At 27.8% G+C, this 26731-nt stretch overlaps 2 protein-coding genes across 5 annotated transcripts in view; one reads left to right on the top strand and one right to left on the bottom strand.

Annotated features, from left to right (window-relative positions):
• The window catches only part of LOC107440979 (histone reader KMT2E), a 40172-nt gene extending 18729 nt beyond the window's left edge, over nucleotides 1-21443 (bottom strand). For 2 of the 4 annotated variants that reach the window (XM_016054085.5, XM_071186102.2), the window contains exons 1-13: nucleotides 20863-21443; nucleotides 13269-13586; nucleotides 10059-10194; nucleotides 9024-9190; nucleotides 7366-7413; nucleotides 7147-7286; nucleotides 6894-7058; nucleotides 6027-6163; nucleotides 5900-5944; nucleotides 5265-5417; nucleotides 5003-5184; nucleotides 3619-3733; nucleotides 2344-2453 (exon numbers count right to left, since the gene is read on the bottom strand). In XM_016054085.5, coding sequence (XP_015909571.3) covers nucleotides 2344-2453; nucleotides 3619-3733; nucleotides 5003-5184; nucleotides 5265-5417; nucleotides 5900-5944; nucleotides 6027-6163; nucleotides 6894-7058; nucleotides 7147-7286; nucleotides 7366-7413; nucleotides 9024-9190; nucleotides 10059-10194; nucleotides 13269-13387 — 1517 coding nt within the window. In that variant the 5' untranslated portion in view covers nucleotides 13388-13586; nucleotides 20863-21443. Of the gene's footprint in view, nucleotides 1-2343; nucleotides 2454-3618; nucleotides 3734-5002; nucleotides 5185-5264; nucleotides 5418-5899; nucleotides 5945-6026; nucleotides 6164-6893; nucleotides 7059-7146; nucleotides 7287-7365; nucleotides 7414-9023; nucleotides 9191-10058; nucleotides 10195-13268; nucleotides 13587-20862 lie in introns of those variants that run through there. The other 2 variants (XM_016054086.5, XM_071186101.2) reach the window with 2 other exon arrangements.
• A 315-nt stretch (nucleotides 21444-21758) lies between these two features.
• LOC107440980 (T-cell immunomodulatory protein) lies at nucleotides 21759-23708 on the top strand. The gene has a single exon (XM_016054087.5). It carries the CDS (start codon nucleotides 21887-21889, stop codon nucleotides 23669-23671), a length of 1785 nt encoding a protein of 594 aa, XP_015909573.2. The 5' UTR covers nucleotides 21759-21886; the 3' UTR covers nucleotides 23672-23708.
• The last annotated feature ends 3023 nt before the right edge of the window (nucleotides 23709-26731 follow it).

The following is a 26731-nucleotide window of genomic DNA, read 5'->3' as shown; positions in this document are numbered from 1 at the left end:
AATTTTAAATTAGGTAGATACGGAAATTTATGTCGGATATTAAAATAGCATGAAGAATCGCAATATCAGCAGAGTTTGACGCAGTTCTAAGTAGTCAATTGGCCAAATCAAAAATTTTGTTGGATTACAAGTTTTTGATTTGCAGAAGTCCGTCAACTAATGTTCTTTAGTTTCACAGAACACCGCAATATTCACAAAACATAAATAAAAAATCAAGTCCTGTTTCTAGTTTTAAAACCTTGATGGATGATACGTAAAACCCGGGACACAATCACCCCTGATATAGAAATCAATAAAATCAGAAGATTTAGGTCCTACTTTACATAAATTTTTTTACACTCATTAAAACTATTTAAATACATTTCATTATTATAAACTTACCTATAGATTTTACAAAATGGGGGTAGGTACTTAATATTAGAGAAAAAATATACATACCTTTAGTTTAAGTAACAGAAAATAATAATGATAAAAATTTAAAGTTCCATTTAAATTCATAGAAACTTACACTTTCCTTTTGCCAAAAGAGACAGCTGCCTTACTTAAAGAAATTAAACTTTTGGAGTTGCCTAGTATAACAGTTGTACCCTAAATCTTTTTCTTTTTTTTGTTACAAAAGTGTTTGATACAAGAAAGATAAACATTTTATTATTATTTGCTATACCGTATTTGTTTCAAATTTAAAATAATATGTCTCTGAACATAACACTTCTCTTAAATATTTATACAAAAAGATTTAGAGTACAACTGTTGTACCAGCAGTCTTCAAAAAGTTAAAAAGCAGTAAATTACATATTAGATATAAATGTGTTTAACTATTAATCAGGGATGAGATTAGCAAAAAGGCAAAAAAGCTGAATTTCCACGATAGTAAATTTTACGCAAGCGCAACCATATAATAATAAATTCCAGACAGTTTAAGGTAATAAATAACGTGTTGACATACAATTGTGTACTAATCTATTATTATATAAATGATTACATTGATACTTAACATACCAATAAAAATTACCAATTGAAAAAATAAAGCTGGATTTTATATTATTCCTCAGTTCACATAAGAGACAATTATTACTTGAAAAACTACCTGGTTTAGCAAATTAAAACTACTGAGAATATACATTAATATTTCATTTCTTTTAATAAATACTGTTATGTGATTTATAGCAAATATATCGGTAATATTACTTTTAAATTATATTGAGAAAAAAAAACTTTAACAATGGACCGAATTATTATGTTCATATTATAGTCTAATCTAACTAGAGCTCTCTGAAACATATCGTAACTCTTTAACATACAAAAATTGCTATTTTAGTTTGAAAAATTACATGACAATCAGCAACTGTTTAGATAATTGTTTTTTATTTGATAAGAATTTTGCATTTTATAGCATAAATAACAGCAATTATAAATAAAATTTTGATGATGAGTTAATTAACTCTTTTTCCAAAAAAAATTTTAATTAAATCCTTTTTTAAGTGATTGCTTTTGTTTGCTATATCTTTTATGTTTGCTATATTTAGTCGTTAGTTCATCTTCAAACATCTTGTGACAAATCCTATTTTTTCTTTTTTGCAAGCACAGAATGTAAGTTTTGAATATATTCCCTTCCAGTTTCTCTGATGTTGTAAAACTTACATATACTAATAATAGTCGTGAGAAAAACAGTCACCTTTATAATAACTAATTAAATAAAAAATTTACTTCTTACAAGAATCACGATAGTTGGTCTTAAAATTGCGTGAATATGAATAACAATTATGGATTTTGAAATCACATGAATATGAAACTAGATATGCGATTTTGAAAATGAGAAAGTACAAACTGGGATATCGAATTTTTAAAACGCGTAAATACAAATATGAAAAGCTATGTTTGATATTAAAATCGTGTGAATAAGAATCGAGATATTAGCAGAATCCAGGCTCGGGACCTCTAAAAGGCTTGTCAGAAGCAGCATCGTTTGAACTACGAAAATCGGATCGATCTGGAGGGCGGGTAAAAAATTCGGAAAATTTTATCAGCTGCGTGAAAAAGGGGAGAAAATAGCTAAAATAAGTAAAAATGAGAAAGGATTGGTAGCTATGTAGTTTCTGTAATTTTCTGTTTCTCTTTGAAAATCGGTGAATTTTCTGAAAAAGCGGAATACTTATAAAAAAAAGTGAAATTTTTAGAAAATCTGAATTTTTGATAAAAAAAACTGAAATTCAAGAGAAAAAAGCGGAAATCCGCTAAAAAGCGGAAAAATCTCATCCCTGATTAATGCAATATATCTTTACATTAAATTGATCTTAATGATTTGTGTAAATGGAAAATAAATCAAAAATTTAAATATCTCACCTGTCACTTGGATGAATTATTAGAGGGATTGTTACTTCATCTTCTCTAAATATTACTCTAGTGGATCTTAAGTATAAGTGCAATTTTCCATTGTACATCATATGTCGGATCTAGAAGATAATATAAAACAATTAAAGAAACAGCTAAGAAAAATTTCCAGAACACCCTAATAACATTCCCTTTCAATGAAGGAACTTAATAAAAGATTTTGAATGAAAATCTCACAATTACAGTAAAAAAAATATTGGTAAATAATAATACTCTGTTTAATGTTCAGAAGCAAACAACTTGGAAAGAAATAACATTTTTTGATGTACTTTGAAAACTTAAATGAGTTCACAATCAATTCATAATTGCTCTGATAAATGCATAATAAAGTTCAAAACTTCAGCAACCTTCAACATTTTTTAAACATATTTAAAATGGCAAATTAAAATAATGAGCTAATTACCTAAACTTTCTGCATTAGTTTTGACAGCACACATTATTTATAATGCCATAATCTTTTCACATGGTTCCAAATCAATTTCTGAAATTTATTCCACTAAATTTTCAACAAAATTTAGATTTCATAGGTAGATTTTATAATACATAAGCATATTCTCCATAAATAAAAGTACATGTCCATTGCACAAGGAAAAAAATTTATCTTACAATTACTTTAGACAAGATTACAATTCAAGCTACAATTACAAGCTTAGAGAATAGTATCGATGAACTACAAATGTAGTTATAGTTAACAAAATGCGAAACAAGATTTTGTTGAATACAGAGTATTTTATACATACATTCTTGTTTTAAAAAAGAAACAACACAAGAGATACTTGGCTTATTTACTTAGAACTTCACTATATATTGTTACTGTCACTTTTAAGATTGGTTACAATTATTTTCTAGGTTTCCAGCTAAGACAAGGCGTTCTCTAGCAATTTCAAGTTTTCGCTGAGCTTGTGTAAGTCATATGACACTACTCGGTTGACAGTAAAATTTTATAAATAAAAATTTAGCAAGGTTCAAACCAAGCATAGCTAAATGTGAACTTTGGTTAATAGGGATTAAGTTAATTTTACTTAACTTTATGCATAATCGATTATTACATATTTTCATAAATAATGATAAGCCAACTGAATCAATCGTTATACCTTTAAACCAATATGTTTAAACTATTATTCACATATTCTATGCTCATATTTTCATAAAATAATGTGGCAAAACACAAATTGATATATAAATGACATACATGATAAAAAAAACATAATCATGTAAAACACCTACTTCAGCATTAGGTTTACAAGATCGTCTCACAAATCTAGCATCATTCCCATACATGGAAGCATCAACACAGACACTTTCTTGGTCCAATAGATAAAATAACACATACGGATAAAGCCTGAAAATATAGATTTTCTCAAAAAACACAAAATGACATTTTTATATTAATTACAAACAAGCAAAGGAGAATAACTCTTTTACATGTATAACAAAAATAACATTTAGGTATTGAGTGTAATTATAAAATAATATATTAAAACATTCAGTTACTATTTTTGTGTAAGCATATTTATGAAATATTCATTAAAAACATTAATCAATCATTAAAAAAGGTTTCCATGAAATACTTTTAATTCAAGGCTTTGATCTCTTTTTTTTTTTTAAGCTATGCCTAACATGCAAACTCATTTTGAAAGATGTGATTAAATTTAAAAAACATTTTTTGCTAAAGTAGTTCATATATTTTAGTTAAAAAATATAATTGTTTTTTTTTTGTTTAAATCCTGTAAAAAAATTTAATTCAAAAATAATAACTTATAGATTGAATAAAACATACTAAATAGTTATCACTGTTAGATCAAAAATCTAGGAATAAAAATCAAATGTATCAGCTGGGATTAGAGCTCTTAATATCTAAGGAAGAAAGTAGATAGCTTAACAGTTGCACAAGTCCAAAGGAGTCCATATCATATAATTTTATAAGTAATAAACAAGATCTTTAAAGAGGCATCAGTAGAGGAAATTTTTTTATACTACCCAAGTTTGGAACCATGCTCTTCAATTTAAGATAAGTTTCGTTTCAATATAGATTTCGCAAATGCACTGAGGGCAAATAAATAAATGAAACATTTGGAATAAATTTTGATCTAATAATCTGATTTTCCCGTATTATAACTTAATGGTTTGAGGGTTACCTCAAATATCCTAATTAATTAGTGGTGATGATAAATTAAATCACGAAATCAGACACAAAAACCTACTATCTCTGAATAAACATACTTTTGTTTCTAGACGGATTTGTATTTTTGACCTCTTATAGAGGACGAAAGTTTGGACATTCTGAATGTTAATTTTTGCATACCTTGCTACATCTCAAGAATTTTTTTTGTTTATGCAAATTGAACAGTTTTTGCACACAATTATAAAATTAATTTATACAAATTCCATGCAAAGAATAATTATTTCATTTAATAATAGTCGAAAAATTTGAATTGTTAAAAAAAAAAAATTTCCACAAAATTAGTCAAATAGTTTCATGAGAAATTAAAATTTAAAAAAGTTAAGATATTTAACATTTGATTTCAAGAACTATTCAACAAATTTTGTTCACTTCCCTTATTTTACGATCTATTAACTATTTAATTAATTAAAATACTGCATTAATTACCGTCTGTTATATAAAGGATGAATATCATGAAACTGTGAAGCCAGTAAAAATTTTCCTTTGTATTCAATAAGAGGAGAGTTTCTTGGCAAATCTCGAAGGCAAACCAGCTGCTTCCTTTTCCCGTCATCATAAGCATGGCATTGTTTTGTACGCATTTGCTCAAGGAAACGTTTTTCAAAACCCTAGTGAGAATTAAATACCAAATAAGTAAACAAGTTAAATATTATTTATTTAAATTGCTCTATATGTATTAAATATTCACCTGAGTACTTAATGACCTAGCTATATGCTGAATCTCTGGAGTGTATTGGTTATTTATAGCATCTTCAAAGTTTTTTTCACACCACTCTAGACTGTACTCCCAAGCATCTTGAGCTTCTTCATCAGCAGTGCTGGTGCTTTCTTTATTTTTACCCTGCAACAAAATAAAATTTGTAGCTAAAGATTTTACAAATTTCTGCAACTAAATATTTTACAACTTTCTACATTTAAAGCTTTTACAATTAGATAGACCTAAGTACAGGCATAGCTTTTACAATTAGATAGATCTAAGTACAGGCATACATCTCGTTTAATAACTAGTCATACAATTGTTATAATTTTATGCATTATAAAAGTTTATTCAAATACAGAAAAATATGTGCTTAACCTACTTAAAGTGCTGGGTATTTAGTTAAGTATTTAAATTTCCTTTAAAACAAGCTTTAAACAAAAGTAATAATTGAAATTTTTTTATATTAAATAAGATGGCGAAAAAATTTTTATTATCAAGGCAATTGTTTAGTCCTTAGGTAAGGAGCAATGATAAAATTAAAATTCTTAGAATCTTGTTCTCTTCTTAACAAAATACATAATATGAGTAACAATTTGTACAGAATAGAAATATAGTTATATTACCCTCCGCAACTTGGATCTTTTAGCTTCCATTCTTTCTCTTCCATGCTATAATAGAAAAATTAAGAAATTTTATTTTATTTTTAATTGTTATATTGATATTTTTGATAATTTCAAAAATGAGACATACTTTTTTAGATTTTTTTCTTGTTGTAGAATGCTCATTCGTAGCTGGTGTTCCGTTATCCTCCCTTTTCCTACGTTTACTTCGAGTTTTAGGCCTACGATCTGCATTTTTATTTAAAACATCATCACTATCAGAAGAATCTGAAATGAAAAGAAAAAAAAATAATAATTTGACAACCATGAATATTTGCATCAAATTAAAAAAAACATAACATAACATGATAAAACAAAAATAGGAACACAAAGCATGATAATCAGGGGTAATTGTGACACTAACTGTATAACTCTGAAAATTTCATGCGCAAAAAATAGATTTATATGGTATATCAATTTATATACCATACATCTTTCATATTTAAAATAATTTTTTAACTAACATTTTTTAATTAAATTACTTGCTAATGATATTACACCTATATAGTAAGTAATTCAGGAAAAAACTTATTTGTTACAAAATTTTAATATTGGATTTTAAAATCACAAGAATTCGGATCTCGATACAGGATTTTAAAAATGCAAAAATACAAATAGCAACATATATTTTTTAGATAGCGTAAAAACGCATTACAATGCATGCTTTTTAGACCGTATGAATACGAATCGCAATGCCTAGTTTTTAAATCAGAATATTTTGTTCTAAAATGATATTTTCTGAATAAATATGATTTAATTTGAACAGTTAGCAGCTATGTAATAGGCACAAATATTTGAATAAATGTAAAAAATTGATAGACACAAATGTTATATACAGAAAAAAATTTATAAGCATAAACAGTAAATGGGAATAATTAAAATAAATATAAGTTATAAGTTAAAGATAGATGAAAGAACATTATTAATGAAATCTAAAATGTTATAGAAAACGGCTTACAATTGAAGCGCTGCAAATTTGAGGAATCTCGAAAATCAGATTTATGAACAGACCCCCAATCATCAGAATTATGTCCAAGAGATTTCTTTTTAAAATCCTTCCCAAAAATTCGATTATTAAAGTTTGGTTCTTGTTTTAAAGACGTTGAAGCTTGAGGTTTCACAGCTGCAAGTAGAAATATATATATATTATTTTCAACTTACATATATAATGTGTGATGTAAATTGAGAGTTGCAAGTTTAAAATGACTTACCAGTTAAAGAACCTTTCTTTCTTGATTGTAAGAGCTTAGCCTTGTGGCGATCCAATTTTCTTGGTTCACATTTATCACATAAATAGGTATCTGGTATGTTGTTCCGGTCCAGACCCATACAATCAACATGTTGCCAGACTCTAAAAAAGTAACGGAGATGATTACCAACTATTGCACTAATATAAAATAATTTTTTTTTAAAAATCTTAATATACTTACAAGCAATTATCACAGCTAATCATATATTCATCATCATGCTCAAAACCACTGAAATAATTTATTTTTCATCAGAAACATTTAAAAATATATTATGAAAAAAAAAAAAAAAAAAAAACATAATTCTACTTGTTCGAGAAAATGCTATTAGACTCATGAAAAAAAGTTTGTTAGCTTTGAGAATTCCTCCAGATTAAAAAAGTAGGGGGCTGTCTGCTGCTATGGTAACAAGCTAGAGTACATTTCTAATGAGGGTGCAATGGAGGAATGAAGATGTCAATTGGTTTACTCAGTTTCATTTCATTTGTTTTGTTGTTAGATTCATTTGTTTTATTTTCATTATGATCTAATCTATTTTTGCGTTTAACATGTGGGGGGGGGGGGAGTAGAGAGAGGTAGTTTTATTATTATTTTTTTTTTTACACGTGTGTTATACATGCGGTAATTATTTTATTTTATAAAGTTATTTTTTGGGCTAGAACTTAAAGCTTTGCAATGTCATTTTTATATTTATTATTTCTAAATTCTCACAATATGGTTTTTCTTTTGGCACTGGTTTTCTTTTATTAATTTTGTTATGCTTTTCTTGATTGTTTTTCAAAATTGTATACACAGCACAGTCCCATTCGAAATGACTTTTTTCACGCCATGATGACAGAATAATGTCTGGAGGAATTCTCTTGAGAGCTGCACTATACACAGGAATGAAATTCGGAGAACTTTTTTTATGCATTAACTCAGAACCTTAAATAATTAAGTACCATAATTATTGTGATGGTATTAATTTTCATAGTACATCAAATGCAGATTAGAATCTCATATATATATATATATATATATATATATATATATATATATATCAGTTAAAATAAATATACAAATCATATTCAATCAATAAATCAGTTAAATATATATATATATATATATATATATATATATATATATATATATATATATATATATATATATATATATATATATATATATATACACATAAATAAGTTAAATTATAGCTACCTTTTTATAGGAGTAACTATTTCCACTTAATTAAGGATCCTTATGAGCAAAATTTTAATTTAAAAAAAAAAAATTCACAAATTTTTATTTTTCACCTGCAACTAATTAATGGCTTTACTGGGTATATAGGGTACACAGAGTTGCATAGTTTCAGAACAACTGATTTATACATTGAACAATTATCTCTTAAAATATTCATGACAAAAATTTTTTGTGTTTCCGATTTCAAAGCTGACTAGCTTTATTAGCCACATTTGAGTTAAGAATAAAAATTTCAATTTAGTATAAAAGATTTTTTTAAAAAAAGATACAAGGGACAATCGAGTATTTTCCAAAATTTTCTCAATGCCCAGGCTTAGTGTGATTTTTACAGGAACAAAATAAATTACGTATATTAATTGTTTTACTTAAACAACCAAGATGTTTAAAATAATCTGCCACTTATTGTTTTTGTATGAGATATATTTTTTCTATTCCACATCATTTTCCTCTATTCTTCATACAGATTGTCTTTAAAGCAAGAGGAAACTAAAATTTATCTAATTGTTTTAATAATAGAACAGCTGACTATTGTTTTAGCAAAACATTTCAAATTATTTAAGATTCTTAAGGATAAAAATTAGTAAATAAAAACTGAAACATACCAAATGCAACGAGTAACACTTTCCTCTTGAACTTCTTCATTTGTAGAATTGGAAATAACAGAAAGAGTAGTATCTTCATCTGGAGGAATAGGTACTGATAAGATAGGTGACGGACAGGGTGAACAACTAGGGGGAGTTGGTGGAGGAGGAGCACCATAATTATGATCCTATATAATAATAATTTTTGTTAAAACTTATCCAATCAAGTTGTCAATATGTGCGAAAATGCACAAATCTTTGGTACCGGCACCATCATAATGAAAAAAAATTTCCAAAATAAACATTCTAAACACATTAAATTTATCAAATAAAAACACAAACTGTAAGTTTAAAATGCATAATAAAAAAAGAAATAAAAAGAATCAAAACAAAGTGAAAACCTCTATTTTTTTATAATTACACATTGAATTATTCTTGAATATAATTATTCATATACATTATTATAAATCATTTCGGCGACTAAAAATCCTTCATAGCTTTTAAAGTGTAAACAAATAAGTCTAAGTCATTACCATTTTGCAGTGGCCGCCACATAATTTTATTTAAATAAGAATTCAAGTGTTTGGGGGCAGTTCCGCGGTATTGGTTTAATATAAAATCTGCGGTTATTGGCGCAGAAGCTACTTTTAGGCGAAAATAGTCGACAGGTTAAAAGTACACATTCCTTAAAATAGCAAAAATTATAAATTAAACAATTATTTATCTAATTTTTTTAAAACATATAGAACTTATCAAAAACTTTTTTTAGAGATTAAATTATCTTTACAGATTTTTAACACCTTGACATTAATAAAGTTAAAAATTGAAGACATATTAAAAGTTAAATGGAAAATTTTTTTTAACAATACATGAATACAAATTATTTAAAAATGTCTACAAGTAGCAATTACTTTACGTAATTGCTTAGTTAATTTTACATTTTAAGAGATGTAATTCTCCTAAGTACTCTCTAAGGTAATGCAAAAAAGCAAAATGGCCTATTTAATTTACAATCCATAATTAATATAAAACAACACAATGCACAATAAATCTCACCTGATATGGTAATCCAAAACAAGTATTTGTGTGATTACTAGAGTATCTCACTTCTTTTAAAGTGGTAGAAAATACTGAAGAACTGGCAATATCTAAGGAATTTTCATCATCTGTCATGCCTGGTACATTAGAACGTCTAAAATAAATATAACAATTTATAAGAAAAAATCTGAAAAACAGAAGAAAAAATATGACATATAATGCATTAATAACTAAACACAATAGATGAGCAATAAACCCCCGTGGCAGAAACACGGCGACACAGCGACATTGTCGCAGAAAGCGACTGAGATCTTGCAGAAAGATTTTTTTTATTTGGAAAATAAAAATTTTTGGTTTGCCACAACCAAAAGTTCTCAAAAAAGATTCTGCAGAAACAGAAGCTGTTTTACCAACAAAAAAAAACATTTTCCACAGAAACAAAAAATTTCTGCAGAAGCTATAATGGTTCTGCAAAAAAAATTTCTTACAGAATTGTTTTAAATATTTTTTTTCTAGCGTACCGCGGAAGGAAAAAGCGCTCGTAATTCTCCGTTAATCTCCAACACAAACAGTTACTTGATAAATGGGGGAGAATTTTCCCCCCCTTTATTAAGCTATTTTTCGAAATTTGCCAACTTCGGCCTCAATCGCTGGCGCAGTAATTTGCTTTGTTTTCTTATGAGAACAGAGCATTTTATATTTTTTGCACTTATGTGGAAAATTTCATGCGTAAAAAGATTCTTTTTTTTAAAAAAATCATGTCTAGCGAAAAGGTTATTTGTTGCAATTGTGAAGTCACAATAATCAAAGCAAATTTGAAAACTGATTTTTCAAAGCGGCATACCGAAGAAGAAATAAGATGGAAGTCGACAACATCTAGCGATGTCAGAGATTTTTTTCTGGAAAGCGACAGGAAAAGAAGCTTCACACGCTACTAATATTGAAGAAAAAAAAAAAAAAAAAAAAAAAAAACGTTCTAGATTCGAATCAAATATTTTTACTAGTAGCGATATCGATAGTAAGGATGAGACAGCATTTCCAACAAATCAAGAAATTTTAGAAGCAGTAAAAAGTAAAAAATGACTATATATATATATATATATATATATATATATATATATATATATATATATATATATATATATATATATATATATATATATATATATTCTTTTTGTAAAGATAAAATGCCTATATCCTTTGAATTAAGTCGTCGATAAAAAAAGAAAGAAAAATCGCAATCTAACGATAAATGAAATAAAGCCTGAAAGATATCTCACTATCTACGATTTTTTGGCATGCGAATTAAAACCTGATTGGTGGAAAATATTTACTGGTGAAACACTTTCAAACAGGTTTCTATACGCATGCGAAAAAAATTGCATCCAATGAGTATGGCTCTAATACCGATGTTTCAGTACTGATAAAGACTATTTCGTTTCGAGATGTTGAATAGACTTGAGAGCATATTGAGTCGGAAACCGCTTCTGCGTATTTCGTGTGGAATCAATGCTATATATTTACACAATACAGTGCGAAATCACAAGCGCTGTGTATTTTTTTCGTTCTGAACTTAATCTGATCACGAAAAAAGTTTTATTTACCTCCTTTTTTTTAAAAAAAAATCTTTCAATAAGTCAGTACAATATTAATCGAATCTAATTAATCTATAATTAATTAGATGTAGAAAAAATTGAAACAAACATTGCTTTAATTTTTTGCTTTTAGAATTCGGTTATAGTCAATTCTATTTTATTATTTTGATTACTCAACTTCAATATTAATTTTTTCATCTGATTTGTTTCTGTACCTGATATAACTACTATAATGAAACATTAAACCATACTGTTTTAAACTGCTTTAATAATTTAATTTTGATATTGTTTTAAACTGATACTTCAAATTCAGTTATCTTGTTTTATAAATTTAATCTTTTTGTCCATTCTTAGCTATTTCTATAAGTTCTGTCTTATTACAGGTTCTGAGTAATCTTTACTAGTAGGCATTTTTGTCTGCAGATCTATACATTTATAACTTTTCGTTATTATCGAAGATTATGCAAATTTATACTTAAACAATTTAAACTTATTAAGAAATGTAAACTTATATTATGAAATTAAGAAGAAAAAAAATCTACACAGTTTTATTCTATGCATTTAGACTTATTTTATAAACACGAATTTCATCTATTATTATAAATTCATTACACATACATTTATAACGATAAAAATATCTTGCAGAAAGAGATTGGTTCTAGTTAGGTTTGTCGCAGAAAGTCAGAAAAAATTCTGCCACAGGGCAATAAACTATCTCTTACGAGCAAATATAGATGAAAAAGAAAATATAAAGAAACTCAAATTTAACTGGTATAATTATTTTATCCTTCAGCTGCGTACCAGTTAAAGCTTGGCCAAAATCTCCAAGTTCCAATGCTTGCTTCTTCAAATTCTGCAGACCCATTCTAACATTTTAATAGTCCCCCCCTCAAAAAAAAAATTAACTAACTTTATAAAAGACAACACTTCAAAGGTTACAATTAACAAGTTCAAAACAGTTAACCAATAAAATATCCTTCTCAATACATAAACTTAGTAAATGTTTTGGTATAGAAATTTTTATCACACTTAGCAAATGGATATAAACTCACATTCCCCACCCCCCAAAAAAAAGAAAGAAAGAAAGAAAGAGTGAAGCAAATAAATAAATGTTTAAACACTTTTTTTAACATAATTTTAACTTATCAAAGAATATGATAACTCTTAAAAGATAGGGTCTTATTGTTATAGTATAAGACTCTCAACCACATTTTCAATAAAAGTTAAATAAAATTTATATTATGCAATGTGTTATCTTTAAAAAAACTTTTAAAGTTTGAAAAATAGTTCAAACTAAAGCTCGATTAAAAATTTTTCAAGATCAAAAGAAAACGAACCAACCAACAAGATAAAATTTTTTTTCAAAATAACTATCCTCTCAACAAGTTTTTATCTAAATAAGTTCAAAATTAATCAGGTAATTTCCCTAAAATAATCAAATTGATAAAATTATTTTAAGATGATAAAGCCAAAGACAAATATAGATATTTACAATATATTAAAATCCTTCCATTAAAATAAAATAAACTAGCATTTATTTTAATTTGAAATTTAGAGATTATGATGATTCCACAATCATTCATTTTCTACATGAAAAATATAATTTTATTAGGAAAAAATAAAAGATTCATACTCAATTCCTGGGACCATTTCCAGCTTCACATTTCTCTTGGGGTGACATTGATTTGTTGAAGAAACAGCAATCCCAGATTGACTAAATGCAGATGAGTTGAACTGAATAATAATACTCATTATATGCTACAGGTTTAGAAAACACTGCAGCCTTTTAGACTCATAATACTAGCAGCATATTTTGGGGGTTGCATGTCATTTCCTTAAGTCTTTTATCTCGTTTCTTAGCTCGATCACGATAGAACTCTAAAATACTGAGATGAACTTGGCTCTTTGAGCATCTTGGGAACCAATCCAGCATGGCAGATTTATAAAACAACTGAAATGAATAAGAATATTGACTGAATGAGGCATGATTACTTATTGGTAAAAAATGTAAGCAATATTTGTAACAAAAATTGACATCTCTTATTAACCATACCAAATGTAAATTACATAATTAGTTACCTGTTTTCGTCACTAAATTTGGAGAAAAAATAAATATTCCATGGAGTTCTGTTCAATTGCCTTACAAATTTCATATTATGAATTTATATTATAACACACACACACACATATATAGCATAATAATAACGCGCTTGATTTAATATTTTGTAATCTGGCAATCTTGTTACGAAAATATTTTAAATCATTCTTGAAAAATTTCCTGTTCATTTGAACTCACTACTTGCTTTATAGATTTCGTTTTATGTTTCATTCTGTTTTACTTTATATTTAATTTTCTGTTTTAACATGAAATTTTTACTTAAATGTGCTCTATTTTATTAGTTGTAAATTTTTTGAGTGTCCTCACATTATTGCATTGATATATTTTGCTTTGGTTATATTGATACAATATTAGAAAGCATTCTTTTTTGTGGACATAATCATGTGAGCTGATGAAAAGATTATATCTTTTATTTTCTGGATTTTTATCATTTTTCTGTAATTTTTTTATGTTTGCTCTACATTTTTAACACACACACACATATATATATAATATATATATATGTGTGTGTGTGTATCTTATTAAAACAGATAAAAAGAATTGCGGCATTTCTTGCAAAAATTGTGTTTTAACTTGGAGAAAAAAATTTTATACATTATTTTTTTACTCAACAAACCGAAATATGCTATATTTGTGGGCTTAACCAGGTTGTTATTTTGTTCAGTTAAATTTGTCCCCCTTTTTGGAATTAACACCATAAGCTGAATCTTTCTGAAGGGAAAAGCAAGTTGCCACCTTCCCCTCATACAAACAAGGCAGTTTAAAAGGATCAAAAATAAAAACCTTTTTGAAGAAAAAGAAAAAACTGTTCAAAATCATTTTGATTTGAAATTCAAAGATTTATTTCATTAAAAGTGTAATATATTCAGATATGTAGCTCACAATAATATATATGGTTTATAATGGAATATTCTGTCCTAAGTTTTTTTAATTCTTTATCTGCTCATTATTTTACTTAGAGCTTAAGTAAATGCAATTCCATTTTAATTAAATCTGTAAGTCTTATTATTATTTTTTTTAATGTGATATTTGCAGTGCCCTCACTAAACGCTTTTAGAAGGGAAGTCTGCCTTGCTTGCTCTTTGCCCTCTGTCCTTTTTCTTCATATTCCATTTTTAAAAAATTAATTTACTGTTTAAATAATAATTATACCATGGCAAATTAATTTGTGTTCATAGGTTTAATTCAAATTACTATACAAATATTTACTTTGTTAGGATTAATCTCAACCAGGGTTGGCAAGGTTTAGGACAGAATGGATTAATCCACGGTTTAAACCGTCCTGTCCAAAACCCCTTTGTCCAAAACCCTTTTACTCAAATTATGTCACAATTTTATCTGAACTATATTTCAAAGGTAAAATAAACATAGAACTAATAACATATTGATAATTAAATATACTAGAGAATATTTGTTTTAAAAGTATAATGTTTTATTAATATTATTTGACTAAACAAAGGAAGATTAATCAGTAATCAAGTTCAATTGGTCCTCTCATTCAATAGTACATAACTGAAGTTTGGCCTTGCCATACATTTTAAAATATTAGGGACTAAGTACTTGGTTCGTCATAAACAGGTTTATTTATCTATAGTACTATTCAAGAATACTTTTATTTCATTCATGTTCAATTCTTTTAGCATAGTGGTGATACATCACCAGTGTCAGTAACTGAAACTGACTTTATGCCCTTCAAAACTGTTAATACATTTTTCAGTTATTTTGTATTTTCAATTTAAACTAATATATTTATATTTAAGAACATTTTTTTTAAAAACAGATGTCTTTTTCATCATCCTGTGATGCTGAAATTATAACATTTTTTTAAAAAAATATTGTGAAAAATAAAAGGGTAATTTTTGAACAAATTTAGTATTTTTTTTTAAGAAAAATTATTATTTTTTAATATTGCCATATTTATCCTTATGCAAAAATATTATTTATCAGTATTAAAAGCATATTTATATTTAAAGGATTAGGTATTCACTTTTGTTGTTCAATGAATTGTGGAGCTTCAAAAATTATAAACCTTTTCCTATTATATTATATTATTTTCTTTTAATAAGTTATAGTAGATTGTATAAAAAATATCAAATATTTATTGATACATGTAATTATTAAGTGTACAATGGTTACACCTATAGAATTTTTACCTTTTACCAAAGTTCAAGGTTTAAGGCAGTTTTATCCAGTTTAGGACAGTTTTACCCAGTTTAAGACAGTAAAACCCATGTGTCCTGTCCAAAACCCCAACCCTGATCTCAACTCTTTGTAAGTATTTCTTTCTTTAGGGGAAGGGGATATAATTTTTTTTAAATGGTCCTAATTTTTAAAATTTAAATGCTTATTTTCTCCTAATTTTTAGTTTAAATTATTAAAGTTTATCAATTAAGAATTTTTTTAGTTTACTTTTCTGAAAAAATTTAAAGCCTAGAGATAGTCTATATTAGCATGCCTTTAATTATTTTCATAAACTACAAAATAATTTTTCGAAATATACAAGTAGTATAAGAGGATAATTTAAATATTCTTGAGAATCAAATTCAGTTATTAGATGATACATTTCAATAAATTTTCACGGTGTCAAATGAGTGCTTCTTCGAACCTTGTAGTGCCTTATGAGAGGCAGTGTCCTGCCCTTTTTTCATTCCTAAGAACTCTGATATTTGTAATCATTTGAAATAAACCAAAATGCATTAATTTATTGTAAACATGCTTATAAGTTAAGAGTTTTTAAATTTGCTCTTACATGAATAATCCTAATTGACAGTGTATGAAATTAACAATTATAGAACTGTGACTAATGAAAAAATTGTTATCAACTAAAAAAACCAATTCAAATTCTCCAAAAGAATTGTTATCTCAACTAAAAAAAACTAATTCAAATTCTCCAAAAGAATTATTTTCCCATAAATTTTCTTGGAATAAGCTAAGAAAGTTTCTAAAAAAAATTTTTTTTTTTTCTCAAAAAATCTTGTTAAATAATTCATTATGTTCAACTACAATTAAGAGCATAAATGGGAAGGTCTTCTGAATTTTTTTTCCAGTGAGAAGGGAATTCGTTATAATGATACCAAACATTTTTCTAATTATAACAGGCCTTCCCTTTTCTCTGTTTTTAAGAATTAGTGATTAAAAGTCTCTTCCCTTTTTTAATAACGCTATAATGATACATTTCTGTAAAGACATAGAAAATTGCAATCGTGGTTTGAAATTATAAATTTATCAAAACAAAATAAATAAAATTTCAAAAATAACGTCATTAATTTTTAAAGTTCAAGCATTCATTTTTAAGCAGTTATTTTGAAGGAAACTCCGAAGGGAGGGGGAAACAAGAGGTCATACGGGTTATGTTAAAGCCACCTCGCCTTGATTCAAACACATACATGCATTCATACACAAGAAAGCGCAAACGAGTTTCCGCGGGGAGTAATGGGGATCTACTGCGCATCAGAAGTGGAGAAAATCTATTGGGGGACATCGTTAAATAAAATCATATAAAAATTGACAAGTCTTTCGACGTTTTAAAATCGATTTTCTGAAACGCGGGAATATTTAGAAATAAAATATTCGAATTTCACTCAGAAATCGATACTTGTTCAGTAAAAGTAAATTGGCAGGTAATGCAAAACTCGGTATTCATATTTTTTATAAGGAATACCAAAAATAAAACTATTTCTATGAAGAAAAAAATTAGTCACTACTAGAGTGCCTGTATTTTTACTCTAGGCTCTCTAGTCACTACAAGTTAATCATTATATACATCAGAAATGTTAGAACGAACAGTTATATAAGCCACGTATTCTCGGAATCGTTTCCTCCTTATCAACTTCAAGTTTCTATGTTTGAATAAAATACGAAACACCTAATCTCTATGAGTAGAGAGAGAAAACTTTTTAAACTAGTTTTATTACTTTTCTTATAGAAATCACCGTTTTTTTTGTTGTTTTTTTTTTAAACCATGAGGAAGATTTAAAAGATTTTTTCAAAGAGTAACGATAATTTTAATATATGCCTGTGAATAAGAATTAAACATATAAAATTTAAAGTAATCTTTGTAAATTAAAACCGAAAAATTAATCAAGCTATTAAAGGAAACCCAAAATCAATAGTAAAAGTACTTTGTTAAAGAGATATGCTACTGCAAGACGAAAAATCACTAATTTCAAAAGTAACAAGACTTAAATAAAGATAAGATAGCTTGAAAACAATAGGATTAAAAACATTGGCAGTAAATTCATCCGTCTGAGTAAATCACACAATTTAGAGAAGGAAAAAAAAATTATCAGACAAAAAAATTATCGAAAAAAACTTTTTGTTGATAACGATTTGAACTCCTTGAACTCAATCAGGTTAAAAAATTTCTTTTAATATCAAAATATTTCGCTCACGAGTGCATTTACCAAGGGTTTACACAACCAGTGGAAAATTGCTATCTCCTAAATAAATAGCGAATATAGCAAATTCGCTTTGGCGTCTGTTAATGACATATTTAAAAATAAATAAAATACTTTGGTGCGAGGAGTTCATTTCGGAATGGGTCTAAAGCTAAACGATATCAGCAAATAAAAATTATTAATAAAATAATGTTAAAAATTATTAATTAAATTAAAATATTATGAAAAAAACCGTTACGTTTCATTTAACATATCTATTTTCCGAGTACAGGTTTAAAAAAAAAATTGCTTGTTAGTATATTTAACTTCTCCATTGCTTGTTAGTAATATTTAATCTTTCTCTCTTTTTAAAGGCTCATATTAGGTTAGATAAGAAAAATCTCTGTTCTTTAGACGGCTTCGTGCAAATAAAAAGGATTCTCTTTTCTTAGAATCTTATAACTTCTCATTGAGCCGCGATGGCTCAGGGGATAGAGCGTTCGTCTTCCAATGAGGTGAACCGGATTCAAATCCCAGCAATGACTGATCGATACGATTTCCGCATCCAGCTTGCACCAACCACAGTGCTGACGTGAAATATCCTCAGTGGTAGACGGATCATGGGTTAGAGTCCCTTTGCCGTCAGACTAACTGTAAGAGGTTCTCGTTTTCTACCTCTCCATGTAACGCAAATGCGGGTTAATTCCACCAAAAAGTCCTCCACAAAGGCAAATTTCTTCCAATACTTGACCCAGGAGTTCGCTTGTCTTCTGGACTGGGTTCTAAATTAACAAAGCTAAGTAATTGAACATTATTAGTCGTAAACCTAAAAATTGGGTCGGAGGTTCAAAGACCGTTAGAAAACAAAATAAAAATTTCGCTTTGTTAAAAAAAAAAGAAAAAGTAAATGACTGCCTATGTACGTAAAATCGAAAGTATATGTTACTATTTACTTAGTAACACATTCTTCGACAAATAAAAAGGTTCGTGCTTAGGAAACCGACTGATGGCGATAGCAGAATAAGTTAATATCAAGTTAAAGAAAAGAAAAACTAATCCGTAAGTAAGCCTATACCATAAATTTAATAGTAACAAATACTTATTATATTCAAAACTTAATTTGAAAACCTAGCATAATTTTTTTAAAAAATTCTACTTGATTAACAACGTATATAAGTTTGACTTCATCTCATTTTGATAGCTATTTCAATGCTTTAAAATTCCTCAACTTAAAATTCCTTGTCTTATAATCGCGTTGGCATTTAGATCATTAACTACAACTAGAATTTAGTACTTCGCCCCTAAAACGCAATAGAAGTGGGCGAACCTTTTATCTGCACACCTTCAGTACCCGTACAATTCCTCCTCTCTACAACGCATGCGTGTGAAACTGACGCGCAATAATGGCGAATCTGAAATAAGATGCAATGGGAAAACTAGCCAGGATGAATATCGGCGATTTAACATCTCGGTATGGTGTGTTTGATAAAAATGAAATAACTAAAGGAAGCTGGAAGAATGCCAAATCATATTAGGCTGTAATTTCCTAATGAAGAAAATAAGGATTGTGCGTTTTCGCGATACCATCAAGTTGCTAAGCCTTGATTTTGAAGTAATAACTTTATGGGTAAAAAATAGAAAATAAATAGACTTCTGCCAACAACTTTTACTTTGGCATTCTTGCGCTTCCTATTACCTGAAAATAAAGATTAGCTCATATTTTCATAACTGTAATTGTAATTAATTTTTGATTAAAACATTACATACTTATTAAACCGCTCGCAATATTACATATTTACTAATAAGAATTGGCGCGATGAATATATATAACTATAAATATATTGTATCAATAAAAGAAATTAAAAATAATATGCTACTATCAATTCTGACCAACTTAAATCCACCATAGGCTTAAAATACAAAGAGCTTTAATTTTACTAATGTTCATTAAAGTTTATTACATATGTACCTGTTTCATTTTAGATAATAAGTTATAGCTGCTAAGGTTTGCAACATCAAATTATTATAAATTTTCTATAAATTATGAGCCTAACACCACAGGTAAATAGAAAACATTTTACAGAATTAAACAGATCTAGAACAATATTAGAGTGCAGAATAATAGAATTAGTGAAAGTCCTTCCTTTAACAATAACAAACATTTGCCTGAGTTTGGTTATAATTTCTTAGGTTGCTATTAATTAGAAGAAATAAATATTGAAAAAAAAATGATATATCCTTAAAAATACTTAATGCAATAAATAATATAATGATACAATGTTAAATCCAATAACTTAGTATGTAAGTTAAAAAAATTTCCATTAAATAATGCATGTATAGAAATTACATGACATTCCAGTTTGAATAATATCTTATATGAAATGCAATTTAATCTCCCAAATATTAAATTTAAATGAGAATAACGACATGTATTTGACTCAGTGAATGTTTTATAAAATTTTTTTAAGCAACATTTATTTCAATCCTGCTAAACTACTTATCTTAATATGAGGTGATCTTATAATAATTCGACATAGAAACAATCTACATTTATTAAAAAGAAAATCATTAACATTTTCTAAAAACGCCATAAGTATAAAAACCTTCTAAGGAGAGTCGAATTATAGGTAGCATTCTTTCTGACAGTAACCAATGTTGAAATTACGGTGATCAGAAAAGGAAATATATAAATCGATAGTTAACCAAAATACTATATTTAAAAGTTTGCTTACCTGTCAAACCAGTGCCACCAAATGCATCTCTCTTTTAATAGTGAATTATACATAGAACTGGTTTTGATAACACGATTCCGAATAATCTAGTCACATTTTAGAAACACAAATAAGTTTTCGAAAATAAACAATTAAAAATGGCTATTTGACAACTGAGTAAGTTTCAGATTTATTCAATAAAAGCATAAAATTTCCTACAGTTAGGATTACATCGAACTAGATGCTTGTTTCAACTACGCTGATAAAACGAATTTAACTCTGCCTTTTAAAAAGTAAGAGCAAAATTTGTAACGTTCCATCTAAAATAAGTTGCCAGCTACAAAATGTAAACAAAACGAACGAAGTCGTTTTCTAATCATATTTGGAAAAGAATCACAACTAAAAGTGATCTATTACATCAAATATCTTTTGAAGATCAAAATAAAAACTTTTTATGACTTTAATTTCCAATTTATTGATCCGTATAAAGCGAAATTGATGCGCTGAATAACATTGCATTCGGCAGACGCACATACAGCAGCCATTTATAAACTTTTAAATGTACGGGGCCCAACACTTGTTTCAAAACAATGTTGTAGAGCAACTGCCATTAAAATTTTACTAAAACGCTAATTTCTTTTTATTTTATTTACCGAAATATTATTAAAATTTGCAATATACCGTATCAATAATAACGATCCGTACTAAAAATAGTATAAAAATATTCCACTTCAAAAAGCTATAAGGAACTTAAATTTTTTTTAAATTTCTTCGATAGATTTATCAAAAATTACCTTAAGATTTTCGTAAAAATAAATTATTCATTTAATTTTCGATTTATTTCAAATACTTGCGCATAAATGTGAAATTTAACTAAAAACATTTGAAAGTTTGCATAAGCAAAATCAACTTTTGGGTAGTTCATGAAAAATCCCGTGGCAATCATCCTTTGTGTTCTTCTGTAGCAGACTGAAATTTGCAGTTTTGTTTATAGTCGTAGTTGTAAAGTAAATAATGAACGCAGTCTTATTGAATCCAAGAAAAAATGATTTCAAAACTTAATTATTTCCTTTTTCTGGGTTTATGTGTGCTATCAATAGGAAAGTCCTTCAAATACGAAGACATATCTAGTGAAATATTCCCCGTTAGTGAAGATACAGGAATTATAGCAGCTTACGGGCACTTTAATAATGATGAATTTACAGATGTTGTTACGTTGCAGCAAGGAGGTAACAAACTTCAGTTATTAAAAGGCAGTGAAAACCGTCCCTATTTCGAGCCATCTTTGAATTGTACTTTCGGTAATGGGGAAGTTGTTACTAGTGTGGTACCTGCTGATTTCAACGGAGATTCCTTATTAGATATCTTAATTACTCTATGGAGTGATTCAAGTAAGACCAAAATTAATGACATTAGAGTACTCTGGGGTACTGGATTTGATTCAGTTGATTGCAAATCGGAGTCACTATTTTATCTTAATGCACAACCGTTTATTGCCGATTTCAATGGTGACATGATACCAGACATCATCGGTGAAACATTAGATGGGAAACGTTATGTTTGGATTTCGTCACATGAAAAAAAGTTTACGAATCGCAGTTTGTCCCAAATTGGTGGTAAAACGATAAGTAATCCTCATTCTTCAGGTCTGATAGATTTGAACAATGATATGACTCCTGATATCTTAATGAGAACGAAAGAGGATATAGAAATATGGCTTAATACTGGTCATGATTTTATTCCCAATGGAACAATTCAATATCCTGAAAAGGCTGTTTATAAGTGGCAATCTACATTTATGGATATAAACATGGATGGTAAACTTAATCACTTGTTACCAATCTGCTATGACCGAGAATGCCGTAAATCTGCTATAATGATGTGGAAAGCCAATGACTCACAGTGGGTAACTTTGTTAGATAATTTTCGCAATCCAAAAGAAAATGTTACGTATGGTTTCAGACTACCTATGTCTACATCTCATCTTGAACGATCGGCGTTACCTACAACTCTTCGCTATGGTGATGTCAACATGGACGGTTATCCAGACCTTTTGGTAGTTTTGCAGTCCAGTATAAATTCTGCTCATGTAAAGGCTGTTATTTTGAGAAATATACCTTGTGAAAGTTGTACATTTGGACGAAGTCTTGAGATTATATGGGATGTACCAGGCCTTTCTAACATGAAAAATATTCAATTGGCTTCATTTTTTGATTTGTTTGAAGATGGTATTCTAGATATATTGGTATCAACTAATAATGATGGACAATGGAAAATACAAGCTTTTAGAAATACTGAAATTTATGATTCATGTTTTCTGAAAGTGTTAGTTTTAAGTGGATTGTGTTATAATGACTGTTCTACTGAGCCCTATGGTGTGAACCAGCCTGGACCGTTGGTCCGGTACAATATGACCAAGCAAGATGGCACACCTGTTGTCAGTACCGCAATTCAATTACCACAGTCTGCTCACTTTCCACTACAACTTCCATATTCGATGTTTGGTTTGGGACCAACACCTAACTTTATAGACGTACTCACAGTTTCAATACCTGCTAAATTTAATGGCTCCGTTCACAGTCGTGAATGGCTTCAAATCATTCCAAATTCTCAAATAGTTGTGATACCTTACCCTCCTAATGACTCGAGTAAATGGGTCAAGAAACTTTTTGTGACGCCCAGTCGCTTGGTGATGTTAACTTGTATTTCTTTGGTAGGAACTTGTATATTTATTGCTTTAATTGTTGCTTTACTTCATTGGAAGGAGAAAAGAGAAGACAAAAGAGAAAGAATGCAAGAAGCCTACAGATTTAATTTTGATGCTATGTAAAGTTCCTTTCTTAATAAATTAATATATTTTAAATTTCTTTACTGTTGTTTATTATTTATTCTCTAGTTTTATTAGTTTATTAATTGCTTTTTTTTTTTGTCAGGAAAATCTATTTCAACTTATCAAGTGCAGAAATTTAGGAATTTTGTTAAAAAAATCTGAATATAAATTTTTTTTAAAGTAAAAGATTAATCGATAGTAAATAAAGAGAATAAGTTCCTTTAAAATTAGATTTCTGTATTGGTACTTCAGATTCCATATTTTAAAGATAATCTAGCAGTAGCTCATGAACTTAAAAAACTTCACAGAAGAAACTAACTCTAAGGGTATAACTCATAGCCAGACAAACTACTAAGAACTTATTTTAAAACTTTTTACTTGTATAAAAACACTTTGACTCCTCGGTCTTGGTAGTTGGCGCAAATAAGTACTGATACTGAAATATACCCTCCAGTAACTTCGGAATATTAATATTTTAAACATTTGTCTAAGTGACTGCTAACATTTGTGAAATTTAGATTACCCTTAACATTAGCTAATATTAAGAGTATTATTTTTTTATCACTTCTTGATATTTAAATGAAAATATAACAGTATTTTAAAAAAATTAAGCTAATTTATTTAAATAATGAAATATTAAGATATAGACACATTTTAAATTTACTAAGTCTTCAACGGTTAAATTTAGTTCTGTATCCGTGGTTAATAATTTTTCTTATTAGCTGGATATAAAAAGTGTACAGTTTATATTTCTGTGTATAAGCTTAGAAATTTCGGAAACTTTTTCTGTAGCTAAATTAAGGACTTCAACTGTTATGTTGATCGACCCTGCTAATAAGTGCCAGTGCTACCATAAGTAAAGATTCTAAAAAACGAAAAATTACTGCAATCTAACTTATTTACTTTTATAGAAAAAAAGTTATGCAACTTTCCTAAATTAAAATCTTACAACTGTCTGGTATTTGACTATTTTAATTTCTCATGTTCACATAATTTTAATTCATGTTTTTTGCAATCTATAGTTAAACAAATTTTTGATCTGTTGTATACAATTCAAACGCAACTAGTGCTCATAGAATAGTATACCATCTTCACATATCTCATTCCTAATATGAAATAAAAGCAAAATTATGAACTACTGGGATTGCAGATTAGTATGACTTAATCAACTGAGCATTTGCAATCACGTAAAATTTATTTTCACCCGATATTTTTCTTCTGGGAAAAGTTTTTACCTTTCTTATTTAAAGAACAAATTGTGTGCCTGAATAGAAATTTATATAGAATATTTTTGAAAATTTTAAATCCTTTAGAATGTCAAATGGTTTTCTTTTTCTTTCTCCTGAATATATAAGAGAGTTTAGTAAGTTTTTCCTAACTGCTTACAATGGCTAAAAGGCAATATAAAAAAATCAAAGACATTGTTTGTTGAAGACCCTCAATTTAAGATGCAATTTTCGACATAAATATTTGCATATTTAATTTTTTAGATATTTAACACATATTTAATTTTTTTGATTCTAAACTTTGTCTACATAGAAATGGCAATTAAAAATTGACTTTTAATAAAATTTTCGGTTTAGCCTCATAAATAAATTCTGCTTGAAAAAAGAATTTTAGAAGTGTAAAAATTTCTAATAAGATTGGCAGTGCAGTTTTTGAGAAAACGTCCACCGATAATAAAAATACAAAATTTGAGAAAACTTTTTTTTTCTATTTTTACTCAGTTGAGTCTAATGGAAGGATTTTCTAAAGATTCTCTTTCATAGAGTTTTACATAGTTTGACTTAAAATGGGGGGAAATTTTTGTAACTCATTGACAAAAAAAAATGAAATAAGTTAAACCGGTTAATACATTAAATGATTAATATTTAAAACAACATTTAGCGCTGTGAAAATAGTCACCTTTATGAAACCCGAGGGGTCACGTCCCAGAGGCAAACCCCCTACCAGATGGCTCAACGACATTGAAAATGATTTAAAAACCCTAAAGATTAGAAATTGGAAGGGAGTTGCCATGGAAGAACAAAAGACATTGCATTTAATCTATTAAAATTAATTAATGTTAATTAATAGAATTAAATTATATTTTAATAATAAATAAAATAAAATCTTGCGTAGGTAAAATTTTCATTTAAAAGCAATTCCAGATTCTTTTTACACTAATTTTTATTTTGTCAAATTAATCACTTCACTGTAGGTGATAAATATCTCCCCTGCCAAGAATAGATTCTTCTGGTAATGTATGCACTGTTCACTGTATAAGAGGGATAAATATTTTTAAAATATATATTTCTTTACTTAAATGTATTACATTTAGTCATTATAAAAGTAAAGCAATCCAAAAAAAATGCATTAAAATCGCATAGATATATCTCCCATTTGAATACTGTGTTAATTTTCCTATAATTAAATTTGCAAAAAGCTCATCATTTCAAAATTCATTTATAAGACGAGCCATCCCACATGGAGATTTATTGTGCAAGCATAAAATGTTAGTTTGGATGACTTTTGAAATTTGAGCTGGATGTATGAAACCAAGCAGTTTTAAAAATCTATATATCTTGACTTTTCAATGAGTAAAACAGTATTCCATTTCAGATGCTTTTCTTTTTATATTTCTTACTGCATTATGATACAAGGCCTAAAAGAAGTTCTTATTTATACAGATTACTTATAAAGGATAAAATAAGATTTTATTCTTATACCTTCGTACTATAATAGATAAAGTAGAAGTCAAGAAATAATAGACGCCATTGGGGAGAAGAACGTTGGGTGTGTATCTCTCAAAATAATTAAAAAATTTTAAAAGCTCCCTCAATATTTCAGACAAATAAAGAAAAGTTTTGTTACTTATTATCAATTTAAATTCTTTACAATTAAAAACAAGAGAGAGGTAAAACTAATAATTCTTTTTGCCAGTATGTACACATTTAAGAAAGATTTTTGTTCTTGTGAAATTTAGAAAACTATTGTGATTGAAAATTAATTTTGTTCCCGTCAAAAAATCGGGCTCCTGTGACACCTGTGGATAGAACTCAAGATATTTAGAATTCAGGA

Source organism: Parasteatoda tepidariorum, chromosome 9 (genome assembly GCF_982258835.1).
Source record: "Parasteatoda tepidariorum strain Cologne lab strain chromosome 9, Ptep-v5.0, whole genome shotgun sequence".
Classification (NCBI taxonomy): Eukaryota; Metazoa; Arthropoda; class Arachnida; order Araneae; family Theridiidae; genus Parasteatoda; species Parasteatoda tepidariorum.
Note: the sequence above shows the minus strand (reverse complement) of the source record. Positions and strands in the feature narration are given on the sequence as shown.

Bases quoted from the DNA above. Each gene is read 5' to 3' on its own strand.
- LOC107440980 (XM_016054087.5), top strand. From the start codon at position 21,887: ATGATTTCAAAACTTAATTATTTCCTTTTTCTGGGTTTATGTGTGCTA.